The sequence below is a fragment of the Rhinopithecus bieti genome, unplaced genomic scaffold (assembly GCF_001698545.2).
Source record: "Rhinopithecus bieti isolate Rb0 unplaced genomic scaffold, ASM169854v2 scaffold_25940, whole genome shotgun sequence".
In the NCBI taxonomy this organism is placed as follows: Eukaryota; Metazoa; Chordata; class Mammalia; order Primates; family Cercopithecidae; genus Rhinopithecus; species Rhinopithecus bieti.
In genome coordinates, this window is record NW_016811810.1 from 3007146 (window position 1) to 3031520 (window position 24375).

General features: G+C 61.4%; 1 protein-coding gene across 1 annotated transcript in view; it reads left to right on the forward strand.

The window, feature by feature from the left end:
* The window catches only part of ADGRB1 (adhesion G protein-coupled receptor B1), an 81732-nt gene that overhangs the window by 48348 nt on the left and 9009 nt on the right, over positions 1 to 24375 (forward strand). Inside the window, exons 15-21 of the mRNA XM_017895113.1 lie at positions 6262 to 6365; positions 8803 to 8905; positions 9942 to 10092; positions 10629 to 10698; positions 12243 to 12309; positions 14564 to 14649; positions 21127 to 21298. Coding sequence (XP_017750602.1) covers positions 6262 to 6365; positions 8803 to 8905; positions 9942 to 10092; positions 10629 to 10698; positions 12243 to 12309; positions 14564 to 14649; positions 21127 to 21298 — 753 coding nt within the window. The remainder of the gene's footprint in view (positions 1 to 6261; positions 6366 to 8802; positions 8906 to 9941; positions 10093 to 10628; positions 10699 to 12242; positions 12310 to 14563; positions 14650 to 21126; positions 21299 to 24375) is intronic.

The following is a 24375-nucleotide window of genomic DNA, read 5'->3' on the forward strand; positions in this document are numbered from 1 at the left end:
TCGATGCCGAGGGGCCTTTCCAGAAGGAGCCCCACTATGTACCCCAGTGTATGAGGAGGAGGAAGCGGCCTGTCTGTGGGATGGCAGCGGGGGGTGGGGGTGGGGGTGGGGGCAGCCACATGCACAGTCCTGGGTCTTGTTTGGCAGGGGGTTTGCGGCTGCTGTCGGGGGAAGCTTCTAGTGTTAGCCCAGCCCTCCCACGCTGGTGTTCACAGGGCAGGATGCCAGCAGGCATGTTGGGTGCCCTGTCCCCCATCCCAGACAGGACACTTGAGGCCAGGGCACAGGGGCTGATAGTGTCCACAGAGCCACGGGACGGAGGGCAGGCTGCCTGGACCCTGGGAGCCTCAGTGTCCTCATCTGTGAGGTGGGAGGGTGGTTGGCTTTGCCACAAGGGCAGACTATGTGTGGCTCAGTTTGGGCTCTGGGCACCAGCAAGGGTGTGAGCTGACAGCCGGAGTGCCAGGAAGAAGCCAGGGTGGCTGCAACCTCGAGCAGGTACTCCCTGGCACCAGAGCCCCTTGGAGTCTTCCTCTCCTTTCCATACCACAGCTCTGGCAAGGGCTGGCCCCTTTGATGCTGGGCAGGGAGAGGCTGAGAGTGAAGGGGAGACTGCTCTCTGGGTGCAGCCTGCCCCTGGCGTGTTCCTTTGTCCACCGTGCTAACCCCTCTGAGGGCTGTGGGCTGGGGTGGATATGGGGTGGGCCGATATGGGAAGCAGGTGTGTGCACACAGAGGTCTGCAGCCGCCCAGGGGGAAAGGAAGAAGGCTGTGGGTGGGCTCTGGGTGCATGGCCACAGCCTCCTCCCCTCCTGAGTGTAGTGGGGGAGAAGTGCACGGGGCTGAAGCTTGGAGTGGGATCCTGAGGGATGTGCAGGAGTTTGCCAGCCGAGCATTGTAGGGTGAGTAACAGCCATTGCAGGATGAGTAAGGCATGAAGCTGCGGGGAAGTGGGTACAGGCGTGGGATCAGCAGGCCGGAGAGGCAGAGAGACCGGTGGCCAGCAAGGCCTGCGGGGCTGGGGGAAGCCTGAGCGTCCTCCAGGAGCCAGGTACAGAATGGACTGATGGGAGGCTGGGAAGTAAGAGGAGAACAGTGAGGCTTGACGACCCAGGGGTCCCAGCAGGAGTGAGGAATGTGAGCCCAGCTGGCAGCTGGGGAGGTGGCCAGAAGTGAGCCTGGCTGGGCAGGGAGAGAGAGGGGTGCTGCCCAGCTTGGCCTTGCTGGAGTTGGATGGACACGCTGGGCATGGGGACTCTGGTCTGAGTGGGCAGAGGCTGTGGCATCGGGGGTTCAGAGTGGCCTGCAGGGGCTGCTGACCAGGACAGGGGCCTGAGATGGTGGTAGAGGCGAGTACGTGGGCACCCTGAGAGCCAGGGTGGGTTGAGATCCGGCCAGGGTGGTAGATCAAGGGGAGATGAGACCCAGGAGTCCTCCTCTAGAGCTGGCCTGGAGCCAGGGTGTCAGTACAGATGCGGGCTGCGCAGATGCGGGCTTTGCCGTTGCAGGCCTGCGACGGCCGGAAGGTTGAGTAACCGCTCTGAGTCACACCTGTGAGGCGGATGATGCCACCTGTCTCAGAGTGGTGGGGACTGAACTAGGTGATATATTTATGGTACTTGACGTAGTCTGGCATGTAGTAAACAGTCTGAAAAGGACAATTGTTGTTGGTATTACTTCTGTGATGTGCTTCAGACTGTATTGGAAGGTTGTGACCAGGGTCACAGTTCATTTGCAACCAGGTTCGGGCTCAGTGTATGACCAGGGTCAGGGTTCAGGGTGTGATCATGGTCAGGGTTCAGCACGTGACCAGAATCAGGGCTCAGTGTGTGCCCAAGATCAAGACTCACAGCCTGACTGGGATCAAGGCTCGGGGTGTGACTGGGCTCGGGGCTCAGGATGTGACCAGGATGAAGGCTTAGAGTATGACTGAGATCAGGGCTCAGAATATACTTGGGTCAGGGTTTAGTGTGAGGCTGGATTCAGGGCCCAGGGTGTGATGAGAATTGGGGCTCGGAGTATGATCTGGGTCGGGGTCAGTGTATGATGGGGTTCAGGGTTTAGTCTATGACTAGAGATGGGAATTAGTTTTGTGGGCATTTGGGAGCCATAGGTGTTGGGGCAGTGGCAGGACAAAGGTGGTACTGTGGGTAGAAATGAGTCCTTAGGGGGCATAGGGTGGATATAGGGTTCAGGAGAAGATTGGGAGTGGGAGTTCGTGTGGTGGAAACTGGCAGACACTCCATCACCCCAGGAAAATCCACTGGTAAGAGGGGCCGGCTAGTTCAGACCTAGTGTGCAGGGAGGGCCTCTGTGAAGTGGTGACTTCTCTGCTGAGAGGAGAGCCAGGCGCCTGAAGTTCAGGGAAGGCTTGCAGGGCAGGGGACCTGGCATGTGCGACGGCCTGAGCTGAGCTGTGCCTGGCTTGGGCCAGTCTCCGGCAGGGGCCCAGCCTGGCTCTGCATCCCCTTGGCGTGAGTTGAGGCCGGTCTTGGTCTACCCCTCCTAGCGAGGCCTCGGACCCGCCCATCCCTTCTCCATCGCCTGGAACCTGCTGAGCCAGGGCCGTCAGGAGTGACTGATGAGCCAGGCAGGGAGGAGAGGGATCAGGTGGACCAGTGGGAGAGCTGGCGGGCTTGCGGCTGCCAGGCCTAACGAGGGCAGGCGGAAGCAGATGGCCACAGAGGCCTGGGCCCGAGCCAGCCTCAGAGCAGGCGCAAGACACTTCCTCAGCCGCCTGTGACCTTCGTGGCTGGCCGGCCTCAGGCCAGCCCAGTGTCTTGGAAACATTTTCTGGGGTCACCCTGTCTCCCACCTGCCCCTATCCAGCTGGTCTCCTAGCCCTGGGCCTCAGCTCTGCACTGGTAAAGTTACTGGTGACTGATGGGCCAGGCTGGGAGGGATCAGCCGGGCCGCAGGGAGAACTGGCAGGTGAGTTTTGATGGGAGAATTACTGGGTGATCGGGTGATGGGACTTTAATCCCAGAGGGCCACCGGTTTGAGGCCTGAGCTCCAGGCTGTGGCATGCAGGAGTGGTGCTGAGCAGAGTTCCCTGCCGGGCACGGCATCACCGTCCCCATCTTGCCCTCCCAGAGCGTAGTTTAGACAACCGAGGTGAGCAGTGCTACCTGGGGTAGTTCAAGGGGCCTGTCTGGAAGCAGTGGCTTTTGAAAGCCTAGTGGGTTGGAAGTACTTCTGCACACCAAGAGAAGGCGACTCTCATTCCAGGGAGGCACAGCTGGAGCTGTGGCACCTGGCATGCTTGGACAGCACAGCTTGGCCCTGGAGGCAAGTGCCAGGTGTGGGAGGTATCAGTCATGTGTCTGTGCAGGCCCCAGGTGCGTGCATGTGTACGGGCCCCAGGTGTGTGTCGGGGGGCCCCAGGTGTGTGTCGGGGGGCCCCAGGTGTGTGTGTGCGGGCCCCAGGTGCGTGTGTCTGTGCACATCAGGGGTGTGGCCTGTACCATCCCAAGGACAAGAGCCTCAAGTGAGTGAACTTAGGCCTCATTTTGGCCTGGAGTGGCGTTCGGAGGAGCTCGGGCTGGGAGGAGCAAGGGGGTGTGGGGGATAGGGAGTCCTCGAAGGGCAAGGCCCTCACCAGACAGGGGCTTCGAATGGCACTCCCCAGGGCTCCACCATCACACTCTGATTCAGGTAAGGCTGCTGCAGCCCTCGGCCTCGCAGACCAGCAGGCGGCTGGCTTCATGGAGGCAGAAGTGCAGACTGCTGGGAGCTGGGGCAGGCATGCCCAGGAGGGCAGGAGGATGGGGTTGGCCCAGGGAGGTGGCAGCAAGGCAGCCTGCAGAGAATAAGGCTGGGGCAGGTGGGACCCTGAGGTTACCCAGCCAGGGCAGAGGCGAGCTAGGCTGAGCCAGGAGTCCTGGCAAAGATGCTGAGCCCCTGATCCCCGGGGCCCTGCTCTGAGTCTGGAAACCAAGGTTTGTGTTCGAGCTGGACCCTCTGCAGTGCCACCTGGTGATCTTGGACAAGTTCCCCCGTTTTTTAGGATTCTGCCTTCCCCATCTTCATTCATCTGGCTCGTGATGTCGACTGAGCATCTCTGCTGGGCGGGGCCCTCAGGGGCTCGGGGACATGGAGGACACTCAGCTGTGGGGATAGTAGCCACATCTAGCTTTGGACTGGATCAGGGGGATGCCAGCAGGGCCTGGGAGGCAGGGAAGGCTGCCTGGAGGAGGCAACACAGAGAAGGGCAGTACAGGCTGCAGGAACAGTATGTTCGTGATGGAGAGCACAGAGCAGTATGGGGACTGAGGGGAAAGGGGGAGCCCAGGCTGGGGTGAGTGGGGCCGCAGGGCAGCTGGGCTGGCTCGGGGGATATTGAGCACCTTGAGGGGCAAGAAGGGCTGCGCAGGGCTTTAGGAGACAGTGCAACATGCCAGGGTCAGCAGACTTGGGGCGGGGGCCAGGAAGGCATCAGCTTTAGGGTGAGGAGTGCCCAAATCGGCCCCTTCTCCCCAGGCCTTGCCTTCCTGCCCAGTTGACCACCTCTGCCTCCTTCTGAGGGCCTAGAGACGGACTACACCCCCTTTCGCCTGAATTCTCCAGTCATCTGGAAGCTCTGTGTGCAGGGAGTCTTTGTTCATGCCCCCGAGGCGTACACCCACCTGCCGTGTGCCGGCAAGCCCCAGGCATGGCGGGTCAGCCTGGCTTATGACCCGGGTCATGGGTTGAGCAGTTGCTTAGGGTGAATTCATCCACACAGAAGCGATGCCAGCCTGAGTCCCCTCCCCACCTGTGCATGCCCTTCAGCCACCTGACTTCCCCGTCTGTCCTCAGGCCTGGCGTGCTGGGGCTGTGCAGGGCCATGGGGTTAGGAATGGCGGGATCTGTCACCAGCCCAGGCCCTTTTATTTTATTTTTTGAGACGGAGTCTCGCTCTGTCGCCTGGGCTGGAGTGCAGTGGCGCGATCTCGGCTCACTGCAAGCTCCGCCTCCCGGGTTCCCGCCATTCTCCTGCCTCAGCCTCCCAAGTAGCTGGGACTACAGGCACCGCCACCTCGCCCAGCTAGTTTTTTTTTTTTTTTTTTTTTTTTGTATTTTTTAGTAGAGACAGGGTTTCACCATGTTAGCCAAGATGGTCTCAATCTCCTGACCTAGTGATCCGCCCGTCTCAGCCTCCCAAAGTGCTGGGATTATAGGCTTGAGCCACCACGCCCGGCCCCCAGGCCCTTTTGAGGAGGGGATGAGCTGAGTGCAGTGGCCAGAGGCACAGTCATGTGAAGTGGGGAAGGGTCTTCTGGGCGCACTGCTGGGGAAGAGCCCTGAGGGGAACCAGGGGGCCTCGGGGGCTAGGGTCATTCTCTTCAGGAAAGGGAGGATGGCCAGGGGCAGGGCCAGGGCCAGTCCAGTGGCCTTTGCAGAGCCGGGTGGGGCATTTGGACAATGCCCAGGGCAGAAGAGTCAGTGAGGAATGGGGGCCCTCCCTGGGGAGGGGCAGTCACCTAAACTACCCCCAGGTGGTGAGGAGGAAGGGCCCACTTTATTCGGGTCACCCCAGCACCTGGATGACACCCCAGCTCCCATACTCTCCTGCCTCTGAGCAGGGCAGAGGTGCCCTCCAGTGCGCTGATAATCTCCCCAACCCTGCCGTGGCTGGAGAAGAGTTCACAGGGCAGGGCTAGTGGTGGGGAAGACTGGGGCCAGGGCTGGCGGCTGGGCCTAGAGGCTGAGGGGCTGTGGAGGTGACACAGAGTCACCTGTGGAGCAGAGAGGGAGGGGTGGGGGGGAGGGCTTCGGTGCAAGGAAACTGGTGGGGTTGTGTTGGGGCTGTGGAGGGAAGGGTGGGTGTAGGGTGTCAGGGCCTGGCTAGGTGGCATCTCGGATGGGGTGGGCCAGAGCCAAAGCGGCTCTCCCCCTGGGTTTCTCAAAGCCTGGGCCTGAGAGGACTATGTGTGTGGGTGGGCCTGGACCTGGCACCTCCCTGGCCCATCTGCAGTGTGGGGCTGGCGCCTGCCATGATGGCAGCAAAAGCTTATCTGCCATCGGGCTTGGCGTATGACTGTGGGGCATGGGCAAAGGGTCCATCCTCACGGAGCACAGGCCTGAAAGGGAGTTCTGGAGGGCCTGGGCTGGAGAGGAAACCCCTCCTCTGCAGGGGGCGGGCGGGGAGGTGGAGGAGGGGCTGGGTTGGACGCTGAGGGTGTGACCCAGGGCTGTGGGCTCTTAGGCCTCAGTCTTCGGGTCTGCTGAGTAGGCATGGGGGCTGCCTCACTCCCCGCGGTCTCTTCCCACACCCCGCAGAACATGGAGAAGGCGACTCTGCCGTCCGTGACGCTCATCGTGGGCTGTGGCGTGTCCTCTCTCACCCTGCTCATGCTGGTCATCATCTACGTGTCCGTGTGGAGGTGGGTGCCACGCGGGTGCTGGGCACGGGCGGCCGTGGCTCCTGCATCCCACGCCTCTTCCCCTCGAGGTCACGGGTGGGGTCGCGGGAGCCCCTCCCTCCCTTTGTCCTCACCTTCCCAGTCACCTCTGCCTTTGCCACGGACCCAGCCCTGCTGTGGCCCCTCCAAGGCTGCCACAGGTTCCTGAGGCCACCCTACACACTCACGCTGTGTCCATGCTGCACAAACACAAGGGGTGGGGCCCGGTTCCTGCCATCCCTCCCCTGAACGTGTTCCCTGGCAATGCCAGCCTGAGTTCCTTCCCCAGCTGTGTGTGCCCCCTCTGCCTGTGCTTCCTGGCTTCCTTGTCTACCCTCAGGCCTGCAGGCCAGGCCACAGCCTTCCCCAGACCCCCCCGTCAGGCCTTAAGGCCCCAAATCCCTGCTTACTCTCCACCCCAAATTCCCTTTCCCCAAGGCCACAGGGCTCCCAGCCTGCTGTCCATTCCGATTGTGGCCAGTGGGTTTTTGAGGCCACCCGGGCAGGTGTGGAGAGATGTGGAGGAGAGCTCATGTTTGAGCAGTAACATGCCTGTTGAGTGTGTGGACGCGCCTCCAGGCACTCCCCGCTATCTGCTCCTGTCCCATTGAGTAGAAGTATGGAACAGGGAGCAAGGACTCAAGGTCACTCACTGCCCATGGGGCCGAGTGGGGACTCCCAGCGTGTCCAGAGGACACGCGGCTCCAGCTCTGCAGGCAGTGCGGTGTCAGCCAATAATCGGAACTGACTGCCTGGCTGCTGCCCAAGGTCGGGCACTGGGAGGTCGATGTGGCTGGCGGGGGAAGGGTGGCTGAGCTTTCCTGGAGACAGTGACTAGGTTGTGAGTAGTGGCAGCGGCCCTCCACTGTCCTGCCTGAGGGGACAGCATCCACTGGGCTCTAGGGGGACATGGTGTTTCCTCTTCCTGGGACCTACCTTCCACTAGGGCCTTGATTTCACAAAACATCTGGGGAATGGGGTTCAGGGGCTCTGAACTCAGCTCTGATGTCCTGAGTTCTGAGGAGGTTTTCTGCCAACAGTTTTCAAAGCATCTCCCTTGGTGAGCTCTCTTGGCTATCCCTGTGCCCTGTGAGCTGCCGGCAGGGATTGTTCTGTGGTCCCCATGAGGAAGTGGGGACCCAGAGAGAGAACATGACCTGCCCAAGGTCATGCAGCACATCAGGGTCATGTCAGAGCCCCTGAGGCTCAGCCCTGTGCCCTCTGCTGTCCACCTGGGTGGACCTCAGTCCCCAAGGGCTGCTGGTGGTGGTGGTGATGGTGGTCCTGGTGGTGGTGTTTGTGGTGATGATGGTGGTAATGGTGCTGGTGATTGTGGTAATAGTGATGATGGTGGTGGTGGTGATTGTGGTGATGGTGATGGTAGTGATGGTCGTGGTGATGATGGTGATGGTAATTACTGGTTGTGATGGTGGTGATGGTGTGGTGGTGCTGGTTGTAGTGATGGTGATGGTGGTGGTGGTGGTGGTGGTGGTGATGGGAGTGATGGTGATGGTGGTAGTTGCTGGTTGTGGTGGTGATGGTGTGGTGGTGGTGGTGGTGGTAGTGATTGTGATGGTGGTGATGGTGGTAGTGGTTGTGATGGTGGGGGTGGTGGTGGTAGTGATTGTGGTGGTGGTGGTTATGATGGTGGTGGTGGTGTTGTGATGGTGATGGTGATGGTGGCAGTGGTAGTTGTGATGGTGATGGTGGTGATGGTGTGGTGGTGGTGGTAGTGATTGTGGTGGTGGTGGTGGTGATGGTGATGGTTGTGATGGTGATGGTGGTGGTGGTTGTGATGGTGGTGGTGGTGCTGGTGCTGGTGATTATGATGATGGTGTGATGGTGGTGGTGGTGATGTGATGGTGATGGTGGTAGTGATTGTGATGGTGATAGTGGTGCTGATGGTGGTGGTTGTGTTTGTAATGGTGATAGTGGTAATGATTGTGATGGTGATGGTGGTGATGCTTGTTGATAATGGTGATAGTGGTAATGAATTGTGTGATAATGGTGGTGGTGTGATAGTGATGGCAGTGATGGTGGTGGTGATGTAGTGGTGGTGGTGATGGTGGTGGTGATGTGGTGGTGGTAATGGTGGTAGTGATTGTGTGATGGTGATTATGGTGATGGTGGTGATAGTGTAGTGGTGGTGGTAGTGATTATGTGATGATGGCGATGGTGGTGATGGTGTGATGGTGGTGATAGTGGTGATGATGGTGATGGTTGTGTTGGTGATGATGGTAATTGTGTGGTGATGGTGGTGATGGTGTAATGGTGATGATGATGTGATGGTGGTGGTGCTGTTGGTGACAATGCCTGCAGGAAATGGGGTGGGGTCCTGGTCTTGGTGCCACAGGACCACAGCTCCTGTGCAGATGGGGTTCTGTTGGGTGCTGACCTTGGGCCCCCACACCCTCCACAGGTACATCCGCTCGGAGCGTTCTGTCATCCTCATCAACTTCTGCCTGTCCATCATCTCCTCCAATGCCCTCATCCTCATCGGGCAGACCCAGACCCGCAACAAGGTAGGCAGCTTTGCCTCCTGTCATGCACCTCCCAGCATCCTCAGGCGGTGAGGATGAACCCCAGGAGGGGCCTGGGCCGTGGGATTCCTGGGAAACTCAGGCAGGTGGGTGTGGGAGCAGGAGGAGGCTGCCCCAGCTACAGGGAGTTCTGCGCCCTCCGCTGTGGCTGCAGGAGGCTGTCGGGCTGGTCAGCTGGCCGGAAGGGCAGTTTGTGTCCTGGCCTCTCTGCTGGACTTGCCCTTCAGGATGAGCCTGCTTCAGCCCTGCCCAGCCCGCTGTGGGCAGTGGACTCGGCCTCAGCTCAAGCTCCCTCAGGGCTGGGGAGTAGCACCCAAGAAGAGTTGGCACTGTGGTGACAGAGGCGCTCCCATGGTCCGCCCTCTCACCCCCACCCGCGTCAGCCTTGAAGCTGGCAGCTCATGGTGGGCCCCTGCCTGCCCTCCCCAGACCTGCCATCCCTGGTTCCTACCCTGTGGTCTCCACACCCCATCCCACTAAATGTGGCAGGCACAGCCTTTGGCTGGGGGCCTCTGCTTCCTCAAGGGGCCACACTGACAATGTAGGAGAGAAAATAAAGCAAGAGGCCTGCAGGGAGACAGAGAAGGCCTGGGCCCAGGGCCTGCCATGTGCTGTGGCAGAAGCTCAGGGCCGCGGCGTGGGTGAGGTTGCCTGCCGCTTGCTCTGTGTCCTCGGGGTGTGACATGCCCTCCCTGGGCCTTGGGCTTATTACCTCCTGAATGCATGGGCAGGCACCTGGACTTTAAAAGGCGCCTGCTTAGCATTTGGTGTGGCTATGAATGGTGCTGAGGAAGACGGAGAGGGAGGGTCTGTTTGTCCCAAGGGGGCTTAGATGGTCAACAACCCATCTCAGGGCAGGGACCAGGTGATCTCTGGATTGCCTTCTGCCTGGGGACCTGGTCGGGTCCCAGCGAGGGTGCTGGCTGCTGGGCCTCCAGCTGCAGAGAGGCACTCAGTGGGGGCAGGTGTGGGGCCGGGGAGCACCTGCCCAGCCTGCCCCGCCCTCGGCCCCACGCAGGTGGTGTGCACGCTGGTGGCCGCCTTCCTGCACTTCTTCTTCCTGTCCTCCTTCTGCTGGGTGCTCACCGAGGCCTGGCAGTCCTACATGGCCGTGACGGGCCACCTCCGGAACCGCCTCATCCGCAAGCGCTTCCTCTGCCTGGGCTGGGGTGAGCCGCAGCCTCCCCGACCCTCCTGGGCAGATGTTCTTCCTCCTGGCCCCGACTGCTTGTTCTGCCCTGGTAGCCCCTCCTCTCCCCATGCCCTGTGGACCCCTGGGGCCTCTGTTGCTGCTTGGGTGGGCTTCTCCCTCTTCTCCCTCTGGGCCCTCGTTCCTCCATGGAGTCGCCAGGTAAAGCACAGGACACCCAGTTCCCTTTCATGTCTAAATAACGGAAACATTTCTAGCACGATTATGTCCAGTGCACTGTTTGGGACTTACATATACAAAAAGATGATTCCTGATTTCTCTGCGAGTCAGCTGTGCCGGGCATCCTGTGCGTTCTCTGCTCATTGGACCGCCCCGTGCCCAGCTCCACAGGCCCTTGCCTTGTTCATCTCCTGCCCCATCTCTTGCTCAGCCCCATCCTCTGTTGGGGGCTTCAAAAGCACCTGCCTGGCCCCCGCCCTCCAAGGCAGGGCTGAGAGGAGGTGGAGGCTGGCTGGGGACTTAGGTGGGGCCAACGCCCTTTCTCTGCTCCTTCAGGGCTCCCTGCACTGGTTGTGGCCATTTCCGTGGGATTCACCAAGGCCAAAGGGTACAGCACCATGAACTAGTGAGTCGGGGCATTGGGGGTGTGGTGGATGGCCGCATGGCCCCCAGAGTTCTCCGCCGCCCTGGAGGGTGAGGGCTGGCCATGCCCTCCCCCTGTGTGACCCTGACCATCTCACAGAGGCTCAGGGAGGGTGGGGCCCCAGGGGCTGGAGGCTGAGCCCCCTGGGCAGCCCCTCCCTGTTGGTCAGCCAGCTTCTCCCTGGCAGCAAGCAGTGGGCAGTGGTATTGAAAGAAAGCAGGCTCGCAGGGCCCGCCTCGGTCAGTTGGTCCATTAGCCACTCTGAGCCTCAGTTTCCCCATCTGCTCGGTGGGGAGGCCACCTCTGCATGGTGCTGATGAGAGGGAGGGCTATTTGAGACACAAGCGCTCTGGGCACAGTGGGCACACCCCTACAGCAGGCCTGTGGCAGGCAGGGCAGGGGTCGGAGGCTTATTTCACAGATGACATCACTGAGACCCTGAAGGGTCAGCTCGACCAGGTCCTTGGGGCCTTAAATGGCAGGCCAGGAAGCTTGCTGTCATCCTAGAGGCAGTGTGGTTCCCAAGGTGGGGAGAGAGGGTCTGGGGCTCAGGATGGGCAGAAGAACTGGGGTGGGGAAGGGGAACCGAGGCTTGGAGGGAGGGCCTGGCTGCAGGGAGGGGAGCAGTGGGAAGTGAGAGGCAGGAGGAAGTGACCGATGCTGGCTGAGTAGGAGGACTGCAGCAGGCCTGGCTCACTCTGGAGCCCCTGGGAACAGGATGTGGCACCCCCTAGAGCACTGCCCTGAGTGGCCATAGGGAGTGGACATAGCTGAGGGCCCAGGGGGTGAGTGCTGAGAGGGAAATCCAAACACTGTCTCCAGAGATGAGACAAGCAAACACCTGGCCTGCCGGAGCCAGGGATGGATCAGGAGGGGATGGGGACATTGAAGTGGGGTTCTGAAGGATGAAGAGGAGTTTGTTTGACAGACGACATGGGGTAGGCTGCTCAGGGCAGAGGGAACGGTCCTTATTGGGTTTCAGATTTCCATGGGCACCACGGGTGGTGTCCAGAGATCTGGGGAGTGTGGGGCTACTGACTGGGTGGGTGGTGGGGAGGATGCAGACCAGATGTGTGAGCATAGGACCAGGTGTTGAGGCCACGGGGCCTGAGCCTTGTGGGCCAGGGACCCAGCCCCGGCATTCGAGCATCACGTCAGGAAGGAGGGTCTGCCAGAGACCCCAAGAGAAGAGCCGGGAAGGGTCCAGGCCTGGGGAAGGAGGGACCGTCAGGTGACCTTTGCCCTGCCAGCCTGGTGCCCCTGCTGTGTGGCTCTAAGCAGATGGGTCCCCCACTCTGGTACCATCCCCATCTGTAAAATGGGAGTGACGATGACTGCCTGGGGGTCCTGAGGATTCTAAGTCTAAAGAGTGGGTGTGACCTGCCCTGCACGCAGAAGGCGCTTAATAAGTGCTAGTTTTCTTCTGCCACTTCCCAGCTCACCTCCCCTACTCCTGAGAGGCCGGCAGCGCCCCTCTGCACGCCCCTCTGCACGTGGGCGGCGCTGATGGCCTGTCTCCTCCCCAGCTGCTGGCTCTCCCTGGAGGGAGGACTGCTCTATGCCTTCGTGGGACCGGCTGCTGCCGTTGTGCTGGTACTGACCCGCCTGGACCCCACTGCCTGCAACCCTGCCCGGGCCCCCCACCTGCCTCCTGGGCCTTGGTGCTCTCTCCTGCCCCAGGCTGTGAACCTGCTGTCCCTTCAGGACGGCCCTCATCACCAGGGGGTGGGGGTGCCCACAGCCCCACTCTGACCTGCCCTTAGCGTGCGGTGTAGGGGCTGGGCCAGGGTAATGACCCTTCACACCTGTGAGTCTCAGCTTCCCTGATTATTGGGTGCCAGCTGTGTACCTGCCAGGAGATCCCCGCGGGTGTGGTGAGTGGCGTGGGAGGAAGCCGGGGACAGACAGATGATGCGAGCAGCGGGGAGCTGCAGGCTAGACCTGGGTTGTGGGTGTCTGGCCCCAAGCGCCAGATGTGAGGCTGGTGAGCAGGGCTGCTTGCCCCTTTGGGGGCCCCAGTGAGGACCTTCTCTGTGTGGGTCCTTGGACTTTCCTTCCCACCCTCCTCCCACCTTTGTGTGGAGGAAGGCAAGACTGTGGCAGGTGGCATGCAGGGTCACTGTCCCGGGGTCACAGATGAGCTGCAGCAGACTGGGGGACCTGCCTGGGGTCACTGGCCTCTACTGGGTCCAGCTCTGAGCCTGCTTAGCCAGTCCCTGTCCCTCTACTCTGGCGGAGCACCAGGGTTCACACCCAGCATCACCTCCCCTCCCCCTCCCCCCAGGAGAGGCCATCCATGTCCAGTAATTCCTGCCATCATGAACGGTGTCTCTGCAGGGCCACACCCCCTTCTAGTGGAGACTCAGGCACAGGCTGGGCCCAGCAGAGAAACGTGCATGGGGGGTGAGGGGGTGCTAGCCCTGTAGGGGCAGTTGGGGAGCCTGGTGGGGGTTGGAGGGGCAGTGGGGCGCCATCCCTGGGCAGCCCCAGACCCCTCCTCACAGTCCTGGCTGTGGAATCCCACCTTCTTTATTCCTTCCTCCAGGTGGGAGGCAGGAGAGGAGTGGGGTACCTGTCAGCACCTCTAGAGCTGGCCTCAGTGCCAGCAGGGCAGTGCCCCAGGCACCTGGGGATGGAGGTTGTGGGAAAGGGGTCAGAGACAGGAGCCCTACCCCTGTACACCCCTCCTCAGGATGTATCAGGAAGGCAGTCTAACTCAGGGGGCTGTGGGACCTGAGCCCCAGCAGCCCCTCCTGTCCTTGGGACCACGTGGTGCAGGCCGGGCAGAGCCTGCTGCAGGCAGTGGCCTGTCACTGGTGCCTGTCCTCTCTTCTCTGCTCCGGCCACATCAGAAAACTAGGCTGCCCAGGAAAGAGGCCACCACCCATCAGGCTGGCCGAGGCTGTGATGTGGGTGTCTGGGAACTGTATCCTTTGTGGAAAGCAGGCCGGGTGTGTGGTCGTGAGCCCTGAGCTGGAGGGCTGCACAGTCTACCACCCTGGTCTTCTGGATGTGAAATGCCTAGTCTAGGGGTCCATGGAGTCCTGGGGTCTCCCAGCCTCCAGCTTCTGGAACCTGGGCCTGAGGAAGTCAGGCCTTGCCCCTCGGGGTCCTGGCAGCATCTTTCTGCAGAGTGGGGATGCAGGAGGAGGACCTCAGGGAGCCTCTGGCAGTTGGGGAGCAGAGAATATGGCCCTGACTCCTCCTTCCCCTTAGCAGAGGAGGCCAGGAGACAGGGGGAGACCCCCAGATGCTCAGGGCCAGTGGCTTCCCCGGGGTGCTCCAGGAACAGCTCTTGTCTTGAGTGGTAGCCTGGACAGTTGCAGGCATGGGAGACTTACATTAGAGCCCAAGAAGAGCCTTCCTGGGTGCAGGCGCCCAGCCAGGGCCCTTACGGGGTGGGCAGTTAATTTGACGGGAATAGGAGAGGGAGATCAGGAAGGAAGTCTAGAGAGAGGAGGTGGCCTGCCCAGAGCAGAGAGGCAGGAAGCGTGTGGCCCCAGGGAGAGCCAGGATTGGTGTCCCTTAGGCAGGTTTCAGCTGCAGGCTGGCAAGGGCCTCTGGACCCTGTGAGTGCGGAACTCCCTGGTGGAAGGGATGCAAGGAGCATAGCAGAGGTGCTGACGGTGCGGGTGACACACAGAGAGGGTCCTGCATGGTTGGCAGCTGGGCTGGAGGTCACCTGACGTCACATCAGGCACTGGGGTTCCTGTGATGGAGGCACGGGAGGTGACCCTGAGTGTGGTAGGGGATCATGGTCAGCATAGCCAGCGTCAGTCCAACCAATGTTGGCCCTGAGCCTACGGCGGCCCCCACCCCCACACTCCCACCCCTCTCTACCCGGCAGGTGAACATGGTCATTGGGATCCTGGTGTTCAACAAGCTCGTGTCCAAAGACGGCATCACGGACAAGAAGCTGAAGGAGCGGGCAGGGTAGGACCAGGGCCACGCGGCTCCTTGCCTGCCCGGAGTGCAAGATCCAGAGCCCACCCAGCCCCGGGCTCCCAGGGGATGGAGGATGCTCCATGCCCAGTCCGAGACTGCAGGTCCAGGGACCCCGGAGCGGGTGGGGAAACGGAGGCACTGAGTACAGAGGCCCCTTAGGCTCAGCCAGCCCCTCTCACCGTGCCACGGTTTCTCCATCTGACCTGGGCAGGGTGGACCCCATAAAGTCCTCAGAAGCGGTGAAACTGATTGTGCAGGGATATCCCACCTCTGGCCGGCTCACAGGGTGGCACCCCCGATGCTGGGTGCTGGGGGTCCCTGGCCTCCCACTCCCCGACCACAAGGCTTGCTCCATGGCCAGGGGGAGGATGTCGCCTGTCCATGCAGGGACTCCCTGTCCTTGTGGGACCTGCATCATGAGGAGGACGGTGCAGGGGACAGGTGGAGCTAATGCTCCTCCCTCCGGGGAACCCAAGACCAGGGAGTGCTCTCAGCACAGTAGCTGACAGGGCCTGGGAGCAGGGTGGAGGTGCTTGGGATGTGTGGCTGCGCCCACCTTTCAGGGACAAGGTCCTGGGCACAGAGGGGAAGCTGTGGGGTGTGGGGAGCTGACTACGGTGGACGAGCCCCTCTTTGTCCTCCCGCCCCCACCCCGGCCCCCCGCCCCTCACCTCTGCCTGCTTCTCTGTGTCATCCAACCCTGGCTGGTGTCTGCGTGGGCCCCTCCCCTCCGTGCCAGTCTTGCTTGGATGCTCGGTCTCTCTCTGTCTCTTTCTCTCTGTTCCTGTCTCTGTCTCTTCTTGGCTCCTCCTGCTGTCCCCAGTGAACAGAAGCTTCAGGAAGCCTTCCTTCCCCTTGGGTGCCTGTGGGTTCTGGTCCTGGTTAGGAACCAGCCGAGCTCGCCTCCGATGCTGAGTGTGTGGAGTGGCCCTGGGGTCCGTCCCGCTGGGTGGGAGTCCCGGTGCTTTGTCTCCTGGCCTGGGAAATGGAGGCTGGAACAGGTTTCTCTAAGGCTTTGCCCCACCTGTCCCTTAACACCCTGTCCCACACTGCTCCCGAGACAGCGGTCACACTCAGAAGAGGTCCGCAGGGCTACACATCCGGGGTCTGAGCATGGCAGACTGCCTGCCGTTACCTGATCGTAAAAGCAGCAGTGATCTCGGGTGCTCATCCAGTGTGGATGTTTTGTTTGCTTCTTAGAATAACCATGGTGGCAGATTCTGTGGTTATATTCCCATCTTACAGCTGAGTAAATGGAGGTTTAGGGAGGGTGAGTGACTGGTGGAGCTGAGCTTCCAGCCCAGGTGGGCACACACTAGAGCCAAGCCCAGGCGGCCTGCACTCGGCCCACCTCGCCCTGTGTGTGCAACAGGGGCCAGCTGCGTTAGGTGCACACATCCCGGGAGCACACCCAGACTCGCCTGCGTGGCCGTGTCGGATTCGCTGCCCACGTAGACAGGGATGGAGGTTAGGGTAGAGGGGTGCCCAGTACACTGGTCTATGTGTGCATGCACGTCCACATGCATGGGTGCACACGCGTGGGCATACACATGCCAGGAGGACCTGCACGAGGTCCCTGCCCAGGTCAGCTCCCTCGCAGACACACGGGAAGGGGAGAGGAAGGTGCAGTGGCCTCCTTTTGGGAATTTTGCCACTTTGTGCAGACAGAGTCAGGGTCCACCCTCAGCTGAGCACAGGAGCGCCGTGCTGCCTCCCCCAACGCCCGCCACGTGCAGCCCACAGCCCTGCCCACCACAACGCCCACGCCCAAGACCTGAGTTTGTGAAGTAGCCGAGAGCCCCCAGGACCGTCCCTGTCGGAGCCCAGGCTGGACTCCTGAGTGGCTGGTTTTGCACTTTGGCCCCGCCCCTCCCGCCTGGGTTCTGAGAGCAGCTTGCTTTTGTTTCAGCCTTTTAATTTCACTTGCAGTCAGCCGCCCCCGCACCCCCTCGGGTGCACCCTCAAGTGTGCCGAGTGTGGAGTCCTCTCTGCCGCTGATGCCACCTCCGACGCCACCAGTAACGCCATGTTAGTGCCTCTGCTGCCACCTCCCTCCTAGGCCCACCCTTGGGGCTCTGCGCGCTCTGAGTCACCTTTTGTTTGTTTTATGTTTATCTTTCGTTTCTTCCTTTTCTGCCGTCCACTCTGGGTTTCTAGGCCACTCCTGTCCCCCGACCCACTGCCCCCAGCTCCTCCTTCCGTCCTCCCCATAGGCCTGCTCTAGGCCTGGCAGCACAAGGCACCGCGGGTGCAGGGCGTGGGGCCCGGCCTGGGCACGGGTGGAGTGCAGCTGTGGGCCGGGCTGCGGTTGGGAAGGAGCGGTCAGTCCTGTCTCTCCAGGGCCCGCGTGTGTGCCAGGCTGCAAGCTGTGGTTTGTTGGTTCTGGAGTTGAACCCCCACCCCCACCCCTGGTGCTGCTGGCATGGAGCCCAGGATGGCTGATGCTTGGGCAGGGGTCTGCGCCTGACAGCCCCGCAGCTCTGTGGTGGGGCGAGGAGACTGACCCTGGCTGGCCTAATGGGAAGCCTCACTCCCTGTGAGTGCACGTGAGCACGCATGTGAGAGCATGGCCAGGTGTGTGTGCATGCGTGAGTGTGCATGGCTGCCAGTGGGTTTGTGCGCCTATGCAAGAGTGTCAGCCAGGTGTGTGCGTGTGTATGAGTGCATATGTGAGTGTACATGATAGTGCGTTTGTGTGGGAGAGCATGACTCAGGTGTGTGTGTGTGCGCGTCATGTGAGAGGCACGCTGGTTTCGTTCCAGGCCTTTTTAATTTCGGCTTGTGCCCTACGCCTCGCAGTACCCGCCTAGGGCGCGGCCCTCAGGTGTAGCTGAGTGTGGAGTTCTCTGCTGCTGAGGCAGCCTGGTGGTGTGGTGTGCCACCAAAGTGTGGGGGGGCAAGTGTGTGGGTGGTACGGCAGGTGTGAGAATGTGCCCTGGATACTGTGGCACAGGCGTCATCTATGTGTGTGAGTGCACCGCGTGTGTGTACAGTGAGCGTGCCATCTATGTGTCGTACGTGTGAAGCGTGCATCTGTGTGTGTAACGCTGTGAGCATGCATCTATGTGTGTGAGTGCAGCCCCAAGTGTATGTGTGAGCGTGGGCATCTGTGTGAGCGCCAACCGGTGGTGCACGATGAGCGCAAGCATCTGTGTGTAGGCGTAAGTGTGGGCGGGAGCCGGTTGCCATCTGTGTACATGTGAGCGTGCGTTGTGTGGAGTGACAACCAGGTGTGGGTAGCGTGTGAGTGTGCATGGTGTCCGGGAGTGGCAACCTGGTATTTTGTGGTGTGTGTATATGGTGTGATATAATTGGGGGCAATGTGCCCTGTGTTGTGTGTGGGTGCATCGTGGTCTGCAATGTGAGTATTGTGTATGTGGGAGTGTGTTTATAGGTGAGTGTGTGAATGCGTATGTGTGTGTGCACGCGCATGTGTGCCTGAGAGCAAGAAGCAACCAGGGCCAAGGGAACAGGGAAGGAAGTGCTCAGAGTCAGTGGCTGCTCTGCTGACTTGGGCAGCCTTGGGGCTGTGTGTAGGGCAGGGCGGTATGGGCTCAGGTGGGTGGGGCCGGCTGGCCTAGAGTGTCTGGGCTTTCCAGCCTGAGGGGTCATTTTGTCCCCTCAACCCAAGGTGAGCCTTCATGGCTGTACCCCTGTACCCTCCTGCTTTGCTCCCTGAGCCAGGCACTAGGGGCCCAGGGTTTTAGGAGCGATGGGAGAAAGAGCTCTGGGCCCTGGTGCTGTGCAGATGCGAGTCGGGGTGAGGCTAGCCTGGGTGGGAGGAGTAAGCTTGGAGTTGGGGCGGCATCCACACTGGCCTGCCAGGCCCTGGGAAGTTCCGGTTCTTGGGGCTAGTTTGCGCTTTCTTTGTCTCAACACCAGGGATGGGGCGGAGGCTGTGAGATCCGCCCATCTCATTCCATCAGAGAGAAGTGGAGGCCATACGGATGTTCCCTTTAAAGTCACCACTCAAAGCCTCTCCCCACACCCTGGGCCCTTGCCTCTCCAGACGGGAGCAGGTGCGGTGCAGCTGGGCACTCCTGGCCTCCCCTTCAGCGGCTCCCGGGCGTTTCTGCTTCCTTCCCACCGCTCTCTGCAGAAATGTTTCCAAGCTACAGAGGCCGAGCTGCGGTGTGGGAGTAATTTACGGGGCCCCAGGCCCCAGGCCACCTGCCAACAGCAGCAGATCAGGCTGTAAATGTCAGGCCTGGAGACCCAGCCCCCTGTTGGGCAGCAGCAGGGGTGACTGACAGCAGGCAAAGAAGTCTCCATGGGGAGTGAGGCCCTGCACCTCCTCTCAGAACTGGGTGAGGAGAGGAGTCCAGGGTGCTGGCTCAAAGAATACCAGCTTTGCAAGGGAGAAGAGAGATTCTCCAGCTTATAGCCATGGGAAAACCAAGGCCCCAGCTGAGGGGTCCTCCTCCGTGTCAGTGAGTCATTCCTTGGCTCTGTGAATATTGATGGAGGGCCTCCTCGTCACAGGCTCTGTGCCAGGTGCAGGGACACAGCAGTGAGTGACAGCGGGGGCCCTGTCTGCTGCTGCAGCCTGGAGGGAGCGGCACCGTCATGGGCAAGGGAGGCCTCTCCGGCTGCCTAAGTTCCCAGGCAAGGAGTGCGCGGGGAGCAGGGGCAGGCTCTCCAGGGCCAGGGGAAGGGCGAAGGAGGTTGGGGGCCTCTAGCAGACTCCAAAGCTGTGCAGGGAAGAGGGAGTCCCATGAGGCTGTTAGAGCCCATCCTATGCCCAAGAGCAGGAGGGGCAGGTGTGTGGCCAGGGCCACTGTACCCTGAGACCTGGGAGGCACTGGCTGTGCAAGACCAAGCCCTCTGTCCTGGTGCTGCTCCGGGCTCTGGGCCTGCACGTGTCCTAGCCATGGGTTTGTGGTAACACCTGAGGCTGGGGCCAGACAGATCACCACCAGACAGCATCATTGAAGAAAAGCAGGCCCAGGCCTGGGGTAGAGGGCTGGGCGGAGGAGGGGAGGAAGAGAGTCCAGGAGGCGACATGGGGGGCTGGGCCTGCTGGGAGGTCCAAAGAGATGGGGACACATATCCCTTGGGGGCTGGGCCCTGCACAGACATCCTGCACTAGGGGTGGGAGCAGCACTGGTGGCCAAGCCACGCTGGAGAGGGCTGAGGGGCAGAGCATGCGGTTTTGGGGGCCCTTGGCAGACTCCAGGTCATTCCAGCATCTCTCCTGCCAACCCTCATGTGCCAGCTCCTGCCTGGCATTCTGACCCAGAATGGGTCCCCTACTCCCTATTCAGCCCTCCTGCCCCAGCTCCCCCTGCCTGCAGGGCAATCCTGTGCAGGAGGAGGGGAGGAGGGAAGCTGGCGCCAGCACCCATTCCTGGTGGTGATGACAGTCCTGCAGGCTGTGGGGCCTGCTGTGGGCAGGCACAGGGCCACCTCCTGAGCACTCGCCACGGCCGGGGTCCTGCTGGCCTCTGTCGGTGTCCCACAGCCCTGGGAAGCAGCTTGGTGTCCCCACTGTGAGGAGGAGAGCACAGGCTCAGAGGCCACCACAGAACCCAGTGGGTGGATGTGGGGAGGGGCCCAGGTCTTCACTGCTCCCAGCGAGGCTGGGCTGCAGGGGCAGGGGCAAGGGCTGGTGTGGGGCTCCTGGAGGACTCCCTGGGAGAGGGGGTGGCACTGAGGGGCAGAGGCAGCAGGACAGGTCTACAGGCAGGTGGCCGCTGGGACTCAGGAGGCATGGGCGGAGCTGGCCCGCTAAGAGGAGGAGGCACCTGTCCGTCTGTCTGTTGTCGCCTGTCTCTGTCTCTCCTCTGCTCCTCCCCTGCTGGCTTTGTCCGTCCGTCTGTCCTCTATCTCATTCCCTCCAAGCTTCTCTCTCCCTCCAGGTCTCTGAGTTCTGGGCTCCACCCTCCCTCCCCACCATGGCCATCTTGCTCTGCCCTTCAGGGCCTGGACCCCTCACCTGGGGCCTGTGGGCTGTCTGAGGGTCCTGGACCAGGGGATCCTACTTGGCCTACCCCACACCAGACAGCCCATCCCCCTCCAGCCTGTCTCCCCTCCCCTGTCACCTCCTAGACTGTCAAGAACCTGGATCTTCCCCAAAGAGCCCTTCCCCCTTGCCCAGCTTCCCAGGACCTCCCTCCTGAGTGCCTGGGTCCCGTCAGAGACCTCGGGCTTGGGGAGGGGGTGCTGGGACCTCAGTGTTGATGGTGGGCTCCTCCCCAGCCTGGGGGATGGGCTCGAGAGGGAAGGGGCAGAGCGTGGGACAGGATTGGGGGAGCCCTGGGGAGGAGAGGTGCAGACGCAGCCTGGGCGGTGGAGGACCCCTAGGGAGACTCACCCCAGAGAAGATGTGCTGCTTGACCCAGGCCCCCAGAGAGAGACGGGGCCTTAGGGCTGGGTCCCCACCAAGGCCTGGAGATGCAGGGTTCAGGGCAGGGTGTCCCTGGGGGCAGGGGCTGGGGCGGCAGCGCTGACGCCCTCCATCCCCAGGGCCTCCCTGTGGAGCTCCTGCGTGGTGCTGCCGCTGCTGGCGCTGACCTGGATGTCGGCCGTGCTCGCCGTCACCGACCGCCGCTCCGCCCTCTTCCAGATCCTCTTCGCCGTCTTCGACTCGCTGGAGGGCTTCGTCATCGTCATGGTGCACTGTATCCTCCGTAGAGAGGTGGGTGCGACAGCCTCTGTCGGGCCGGGTTCCTGTAGGGTCCTGGGGCTGCTGGGTGGTCTCCTCCTTCCCCGAGGACTTTGGCAGGGAGATTGTGGGTAGGCGCAGCGTCCGTGACCCTGACGCATCTGCAGTCCTCGGTGGTCCACAGAGCAGGGCCTGCAGGTGAGTGTGTCCCCCTGACTCCCTGGGAGCGGCCCAGGCAGTGCAACACCTTCCCAAAGATTCCCTGCACCTGGCTTAGGGGCGTGGGGGACATGGGGCCCCATCCTCAAGGGGCCCCATCCTCAAGGGGCCTACAGGAGCAAGGAAGCCAGCAGCAGAAGTAGACAGCTTCCAGGGCAATAGAGACTCCTGCTTCTGGCATTTTCTGGATCTTTCCAGAAGGTGTCACTAGAAGGTTTTCACCAAACTGCATCCCAGCTACCACCTGGTGGCCACAACTGGGATGCTCTTGCGGAGGCTGGAATGTGGGAAAGCTGCATGTCAACCTCGGCGGACGAGGACACCTGCTTCCAGATCAGCACCAGGAGGGCGGAAGGCCCCAGAGCGGGGTGGCCACCTCCCTCTTCCTGGGTCCCCCTGGAGAGACGGCAGAGGGACTGTTGAAAAATACGCAGGTTCCCAAGGATGAAGAATACAGGAGAAGCTGACAGTAGGGGAGCTGGCAGGTGGAGAAGCAGGATGAGAAATGCGGCCCCAGCTGACTGGAGACAGCTCAGGCCTCGGCCAGCTGTATGGAGCCAGACAGAGGGTGGCAGGAGTGGGGCCCGCCCCCTCCCCAGGATCTCTGGCTGCCACAGGAACGTCAGGCGTGGGTGCCCTGGTTTTCCAGGCCTTAGGTGGCGATTTCCATCCCAGCCTGGAAGGGCAGGGCTGCCCTGCTTGGCCTGCACGGCCTGGGCCTCACTCTCTGGGCAGAGTGAATGGAGGGGCTCTGGCCTGGCGCAGTCGGCACAGCTGAAGATGGGGGTGCCACCTGGAAACAAGTGGGGAAGTGGACACCCTGAGCCTGGGTCACGTGTCAGCTCTGGCCTCCCAGACCCAGACCTCTGTGGGGAGGTGTGAACACCCCCTCTCGAGGCAATCTGATTTCGTGGAAAGACAGGAGGAAGAGCCGGAGTTCTGATGTGCAGCAGTGAAACGGCTCCCATACCAGCCAGCCACCAGCTGGGCAGTGCTCCACATTTACATCCACATTACATCCACATTACTGCTCCTGATGAGGACAGCAGAGCTCCTGTTAGAGCTGCAACCCACCCAGACAAGCAGGAAAACAGCGTGGGGACAGAGGCAGCCCAGGAAGGAGAAACCTCACTGACCCCTCCTTATCCTCACCTGGGAGAAGTCGCTCGCCCTGGTGAGCAACACATGGGCCGGGCCCTGGCCCCAGCAGTGAACTCATGTTAGTGAATCTCACGACAGCTCCTAAAACAGGTGCCATCTGCTCCGTTCCACAGACAGGACAGCTCCAGAGAGCTCATCACGGGAGCTTGTCGCCGTGGCTGGGATTTGAGGCCAGGCAGTTCTTCTCTAAGGCCACACTCCTGGCCCTCAGTGCCTGGCTTCTGTGAAACAAGAACAGTAGCCTATGAAAAGGAACAAAAGAGCCTTGTGGAAATTAAAAAGAGAGAGCAGCTCAAAACTCAGTAGGAGGAAAATGGAGGCAAAATGTTTCACAAAATAGAAAAGATGGAAATTGGAGAGATTTCTCAAGCAACTAGGCGAATCCCCAAGGACCAACTGACCGGTGATGGGAGCTGCAAAGGAGACAGTGGAGAGGAGGAGCTCCAGGCAGGCAGAGCCCAGGACCACCTGGAGCAGAGAGCTGGCGCTGGGGGTCTCAGATGTGCAAGAAGCCTCATGGTTGTCACATGGGGTCGGAGAAGGAGGGGACCCGGCATGCGCCCATGGTGGGTGGGGACGGAGGACACCAGGGCCAGACCCCGAAGCCCCCAGTGAGCTCCCAGCCCCTGCGTGTGGGCTCCGTGCTGCAGGGCCTTCAAGGTCCTGCTCAGAGAGGGCTTCCGCCTGGGCCTGGTAGCAAGGGGCCTCAAGCCCTACCCAGGTCCTCAGCCTCAGGGGTGGTGGCCAGGGCTGCAGGGCGCGCTGAGGAGGCTGGGCCAGGTGGAGGCCATGCCAGGCAGCCCAGCCGGCCCTGTGGCCTGGGACACTCCTGCAGATGGGCAAGTCAGTCCCTCATCTACCAATGAAGCCGGGGCCTCCTGGGCTAAGGCTCGCTCGGGCGTTCCCGGAGAGGGTACCGGAGGGACTTGGGGAGCCCCAGCTCCTCTGCTCACCCACAAAGAACACTTCCCTACCTGCCTGTGGGACCGGGCACACGGTAGGTGCCCAGTAGGCATTTGCAGGGCAGGTCCGTGAGGGAGAGGATGGCAGGAAGGCACACCTGCCGTGGCGGCCTGGAGTCCTTAGCTGGTGTCCAGGGATCAGAGGCCAGCGAAACCCTGGCTTTCAGGCCTGGCCCTGCCTCTGACCAGCTGTGAGGCCGTGGACAATTCTCTCGCCCGCTCTGGGCCTCGGTCCCCATCTGCCTGATGAGAGGAGTGGACTGGGTGTCCTCAGCCCCCCAGCAGCATGAAGCAGAGCACTGGGTGAGGGAACGGGGCCACAGGTCCGTGGTTGAGTGGGTAGGTAGGTGGGTGCCTGGAAGCCAGGAGCCCCAGCTTGTCCTCTTTCTGCTTCTGCCAACTTCTGTTTGGATGCCTCCTCCAGGAAGCCCTCTGTGCTTTCATGCCCCCCCCCTCCCCCCAGGATTCCCTTTATACACTGTTACCACCGGATGGAGTGTCAGTGTGCTGCCCAGAGCAGCCAGCAGGAGTGGCTGCTGGCCCCAGGGGAGGGACAGTTGACATTCCTAGATGATGTCTTTACCTCCTTGGGAGCTCCCTGTCCATAAGCTCTGTGCTGGCCGCTGGGTAGGTCTTCCTCTGTAGCCCCTCCTACAGAGCCTGCTGCCGTCATCACCACTGTCCGCCCGGAGAGTGGGTGGCCGTGAAGGGTGAAATGCCCCTTGACAGAGTGTGCCGTTCCCAGTGGGGTGGCTGTGGGGAAGGGCC